We start from the raw sequence: 6,000 nt of genomic DNA, 5'->3' as shown, positions 1-6,000 counted from the left end.
GCTGATGCGCTTGAAATTGTCTGGCCTGGCGCGGCCGCACGGCCGCGGGGCTGAGGGCGGAGGGTCGCCGTGAGCTCGAGGCCAGCCTGGGCTACCTGGGAAGACCTGGTCTCCAAGACCCGAAAAACCCACCAGAAAGAGTGCCTCAGAAAGCTGCCAGAAGTGCACGCTAAGTGACGTGTTGGGGAGCCGGGTCTGGTTAGCTTTGTCTTTCACGAGCTGACCTGGGCAGACGGCTCACCTGCCCTCCCGAGGCGCGCTGTCCCGCGCTGTCCCCATGGCATCGTCGCAGGTCGCCGGGCGTGCTCACCCTGCTGCGGGAGGCGTGGGCTGGCGGAGGCCACCGTGAGAGGCCGAGTATGGGCGCACCTTTGCTTTATTAAAAGTTAAAGCAGCTCCCACAGCTCTCGTTCCAGTGAGATACCTACATTTTGAGCTCATGCACTCTTGGGTTATGTAACTTATTTTCTCTACCTCTGTATTCTTCGTAGCAAATGTTTTTGCCTCTGAAGAGATTCCTTTTCATGATATTGTCTGGCTTAAAACCACGATTTTCTTTTGCCTACACGCAGAGTTTATATGTATGTGAGAAAATTGCCTCATCTTCCAATATATGCTTATGTTCTGGATTGGTCTTTCGAAATTCTAAAGAACGGTTCGCCCTTTTTGAAAAATAATGAAGGGCCATCAAGAATGCTAACTTCACATGCTGTACTGTAGACACCAGTCACGCTTACCTGTAGACAGAGTACAGTGTTTTAATGTGTAGCCAGCAAGTAACTTTACAGAGAAAATTGGTTTTAACTCTTGCGATTTTAATAGGTTGCTTCTTCCGATGGGAAAAGTATTTGTGAGACCCAAAATGTAGGTTCCAGCCCTGGTTCTTTCCCTTTAGAACATTCATGTTTTAGGGGATCTGTACCTCCCATTGCTCACATCCATCCATTAGGTCTTCCGCACCCCCAAATGAGGCATTGACTTGCAGAAGTTTTCTGTGATAGTCTGGAACGGTGACTAGGAGGCTGTACCTGCTCAGTGGAAATGTCCTGTAGGGGCAGAGACCTAAACACAAGGTATCAGGGTGGAGATAGGTAGAGGTTAGTCCAGGTGCCTGCTGCTTTCTCTCCAAAGTACCATAGTCATCATTTTGAGTCTCCCCTGAGGCTTTGGAGCAACCTCCTCACCTGTTAGCTGAGCTGGAGCTGGGCAGATTCTCTTTCTAATACCTAAGCTGTCTTTTGATTGCTAATTTGGCATCGTCAGGCACTTTATTTTAGCTTAATTTTGGGGGATACTCTGAATTGAACCCAGGGCCACTTGCACACTAGACAAGCACCGCCACTGAGTTGTCCCCTCTTCTTTTTCTTTTTTTTTCTTTTGGCACAGGCTCTTGCTAAGCTGCTTTGGCTGGTCTTGAACTTTCAGCCCTTCTGCATCAGCCTCCCAAGTCACTGGGATTTCTGGCTTGTGCCACTATGCATAGACAAATATTTTTATTTTTAAGTAAATTTTTATTTTTGAACAATTTAGTTGTAGAGAAATACTGAGTAGGTAAGTATAGAGTTTTCATATGTTCCCTGTGTGGTTGGCTCTTTTGTTGACACTGATACTTTCTTAAATGTGCTTTATTCAGATTTCCTGTGTTCCCCTTCACATGTACTCTGCCACTGAGATTCCCTCTCCTTCCTCCTGACTGTGCCAGTTTTTCAAACTTAATGTTCCTTACCATTTTGAATAATAATGGTCAGATATTAAATAGAATGTCTCTCAGTTGTATTTTGTCTACATTTTTCTTACAGTTAGCTGAGTTTGTACTTTTTGTAAAGTTAAAGTTATTTCCCCTCCTTCACTGTGTTTTTTGGAAGTCCCTGAGACATGCCCCCACCCCCATCTCATACTAGGGATTGATCCCAGGGCCTTTGCACTAAGCTCAGTTTTACAGATTTTATTTTTAGTGTTTTGCTAAGTTGCTTAGGCTGGTCTCAACTTACCATCCTCCTGTCTCAGCCTCACAGTGCTGGGATTAGAGGCATGTGCCATCAGCTGAGTTGTCCACCAAGTGGGGAGCCCTGTGGTATCACACGCCTGTAGTTGCAGCACTTGGGAGGCTGAGGCAGGAGGATGGTGAGTTCCAGGCTCACCTGGGCTACGTAAAGACACCCTGTTTAAAGAAAATCGGGTCTCTGGGCATTGGGACTTTGTTGGGGGTGAGGCCATGAGGAAGGAGTCTGTGGTGCAACCTGTGGCCGGAACCTGTGGCTTCCAACCAAAAGGAAGAGACAAGCGAGAGGAGAGACCGGCGTGCCTGCTTCAGTTTCCTTCCTGCCTGTCATGCAGCTGTGCTATAGGGCCTCAGGACCTCGCCTTTGCCATGGAGTACGAAGTCCAGCAGCTTGGGCAAGCGTTCAGGTGCAGCCAGTCGAGGCCCCTGCAGTTCTGGCTACAGCAGTTCCAGGCCTTGCAGAAGATGGTGCAGGTGCAGGAGCAGGAGAGGACATCCTGGTGGCCACTGGTGCTGACCTGTGCAAGGAAATGCTGCGATTATCAAGCTTTCTGAATTAAGTGAAAATACAGTCAAGGTCTTGACTAAGCTCCTCCGTCAGTATTTACACCAGGACCTGTGTGCTGTGATTAAATGTGGTGTTGAGGAAACCACAGAGCTTCTGAAGCATCGATTTGACCACATTCTCTATATGGGAAATGCTACAGCTGGAAAAATTGAGCCTAACTTGAAATTTTAAAGTGCTTTAATAAAAGTAACTATAAAAATACTTATTTCTCAGGATCTTAAAGTTGCAAGTTAGTAAGTCTTCAAGGACAAATCTTTTAAAGAATCTCTCATTTCTGTAGCACAGTGCAAGTAATTTTACTCTTTTAAATGTCAGAAAGATGACTTTCTAAAAAATTCAGTTTGGGGGCTGGGGGATTTAGCTCAGTGGTGCCGCCGCCTGCCTCACAAGGGCAAGGACCTGAGTTCGATCCCCGGTACCAAAACAAAAATAAATAAATAAATTCAGCCTGGTGGGAGAGTCATTTCCTGTCAAAGAGGTCTCGGATATTAGGACTTTGGGGCGGAAGAGCCTCACGGGGCATGGGGTTGGTGGCTCATGAGAAATTTGGAGAATAGTCGTAAGTCAGTTGGCCAAACTGAAAGGGAAGGAGAATGGTGAGAGGATCTTCCGAGCAAGTGAGGAGTTATTCTCACCAAAGGTCTGTGTGGCCAAGACTTGAGGTGCTGCAGCCAGGTGGGAAGTGCCAGAGGAGGCCCTTGTGAAATGTGGCATCCTCTGCTGGCAGTGCTGAGCTGGCTGTGGAGCTCAGGCTGCGGGGATTTCACTTCCCTGCTCAGGACTGGAAAGAGACTTGGTCCTTATTTGGTGAGAGAATGTTATTCACTTTATTGAAGGTATAATCAGCTTTTGAATAATTTGTTCTATCAAGTCTCCCTGAAGTGTGTTGTCTTTATCACGGTATGAGAAGTCAAAAATTAATCACTGGCCTAGTTTAGGAATAAATCCCTGAAACTGATTCTAACAGAATAATCCATCATAAAATTTCTTAGAATTTAAATTTGGAATTTGCATTTAATATCTTAAATTGTACATTATAATTTCTAGTTAAGCTAAATTACTGTTTTGTCTACTAACATATTCTGCTCCAAAGTAAATACATTATATTTTATTTAAAAAAACAAAACAAAATGTGGAGCCATGGATTTAACTCAGTGGTTCCACTGCCTGCCTTGCAAGTGCAAGGACCTGAGATTGATCCCCAGTACCAAACAACAACAAATTAAACATAAAAAAACATGGGAAGCTGCATTGTACATGGTTCAGAGTGTTGCAGAGACATAAGTTCTCTGGACTTCTGCACAGCAGAGCTGTCTGTCCTCTGTTCCTTTACCTGTGCCGTCATTATCCTATCAGTATAGGCCCGTACGTGTTGGTTGTGTATTGGGTCAGAAGCGAGCTGCTTTATTGTGTTGAAACATCCTTTCAGCTGGCCCTTTGAGCTCTGTTCCTTGACTCTTACGTTCTTGCCAGCCTCCATCAAGTCAGTAAGGTTTTTCCAAATGAAATGAAATGTTGGATGTCCAGTTGATGACTCTGCAAGAATGAAAGAAGTTGGGCTGGGGACTTAGCTCAGTGGTGCTACCGCCTACTTGGAAAGCACAAGGTCCCGAGTTCTATCCCTGGTACCAAAAAAAAAAAAGAATGAAAGAAGTTAATTAAGTTTTACAGTACTGGGGATTGAGCCGAGGTCCTTTATGTTGAGCTACATTCCCAGTCCTTTTTTATTTTGAAACTGGAATTCCCTAAGTTGCTAAGTTGCCCAGTCTGGGCTAGAACTTTCTGCCTCTGCCTCTGCCTCAGCCTCAGCCTACCAAGTGCTGGGATTGCAGGTGTGCAGCCCCACTCTAAATTAGTTTTGTTGGCACACAGTCATGTTTGTGTGTGTGTTTGTATATTGTCTGGAGCTGATTTCATGTAACATATTGAGCGGCTATAGCTGAGAGTGGATCCCTCTCTGCTCCTCAGCACATTGCAAATCCCAGCGACTTGAAGTAATTTGACAGCATTTCAGGTATCACTTGTATCACTCATCTGGGAAAAACCATGTTCAAAGATGAGATAAGTAAGAATCTTACTACAGATAAGCATTGAAAATAAACATTTATGATAGATTATGATGACAGGGACTGGTCACTTTGAAGGCAAATTAAGCAAAATGTTATTTATCTTTTTGGTACTGGGGATCAAACTCAGTTCCTTGTGCCTGGTGGCAGAACCTGTGAGCTAAATCGCCAGCCTGCAAAATGTTATTTTTAAAAATTCAGTTATGTGTCCTTGTCCCCTCTTCTCACCTTTACCTCCATCAGACCCTGGGCCTCATGCATCCTAGGTAAGTGCTTTACCACTGAGCTACATCCTTAGCTTTTTTAAAGTTTTCTTTTGAGACAGGTCCACAAGCTGCCCTGCTTTAGCTTCCTCAGTGATTGAGATTACAGGCATGTGCCACTACACCCAGCTTATGGTTGGATTCTGTTTTGTTTTGTCTTTTGAGGGAAGATCCCTGTTCCCAGGTAGGTTTTGAACTCTTGGGGTCCTGTGATCATCCCACAGCCTCCCAAGGCAGCTGGGACACTATATCTAACTAGTTCTATTGGGATTTCCCCAGCAGAGTTGTACTAGTTTTTCTTTAGTTCAGTAAATACCTCTGTATCCTTTTGGCCCACAAACCTTAGAATATTCACTGCCTGAGCATTTAAAGAAAGTTCCCTGACCCTGGGTAAATTCCTGCTAGAATTTTATGACCTTTTGGGAGAAAGCTGAACATACTGTACAGAAAGGCAGACACTTCCTATGCATGAGCATAGTATGTGAAATGGAGTGTGATTACTTCTATTTTAACAGCTTCTTGTTATCAAATAAATATATCTGATTAAAGTTAAATAGAAATACCATGGAGAAAGATTCACTGGCTGTTCAGAGTTATACAAGGTATCAATACTTCAGCTTGTCCTGATTTCAGGACCTGATTCTCTGCTTTAAAGGTATAAAAAAAAAATTATGGGCTGGGGATTTAGCTCAGTGGTACTGCTGCCTTCCTTGCAAGTGCAAGGACCAAGTTTGATCCCTGGTACCAAAAAAAAAAAAAAAAAATGTAGTCATCATCATCATCCAGTAACAGATTCATGTTAATGGAATGAATAGTCTCTCTCATGCAGGATTGGGATTTGAACCTGGGGCTTTTGCACTGAGCTACATCCCTACCCCTTTTTACATTTTTCTTTTAGACACTAAATTGCTCTGGTAGTCTTGATCTTGGATTCTCCTGCCTCACGTGCCGGGATTACAGGTGTGCACCACTACGCTCAGCTCCTGAAGCATTCTTTTTTCCAGAATACTGCAAGTTCACATGAATAGATCTTCCCTTTATATCCAGTCATCTTGCTGATGTGATTCCCTGCTGTATCTGGGGTCCATGACTGTCTTGTAG

At 44.3% G+C, this 6,000-nt stretch overlaps 2 protein-coding genes across 3 annotated transcripts in view; one reads left to right on the top strand and one right to left on the bottom strand.

Annotated features, from left to right (window-relative positions):
* Tubgcp5 (tubulin gamma complex associated protein 5) overlaps positions 1 to 296 on the bottom strand; it is a 45,973-nt gene extending 45,677 nt beyond the window's left edge. For both annotated transcript variants that reach the window (XM_033761034.1, XM_010612966.3), the window contains exon 1: positions 242 to 296. In XM_033761034.1, the coding sequence (XP_033616925.1) occupies positions 242 to 279 (38 nt within the window). In that variant the 5' untranslated portion in view covers positions 280 to 296. The remainder of the gene's footprint in view (positions 1 to 241) is intronic.
* Positions 1 to 6,000, top strand: part of Nt5c3a (5'-nucleotidase, cytosolic IIIA) — a 48,819-nt gene that overhangs the window by 829 nt on the left and 41,990 nt on the right. The window lies entirely within an intron of this gene.

The sequence above is a fragment of the Fukomys damarensis genome, unplaced genomic scaffold (assembly GCF_012274545.1).
Source record: "Fukomys damarensis isolate Sample0158 unplaced genomic scaffold, DMR_v1.0_HiC HiC_scaffold_7, whole genome shotgun sequence".
Taxonomy (NCBI): Eukaryota; Metazoa; Chordata; class Mammalia; order Rodentia; family Bathyergidae; genus Fukomys; species Fukomys damarensis.
This window is presented reverse-complemented; position numbering and strand designations above follow the sequence as displayed.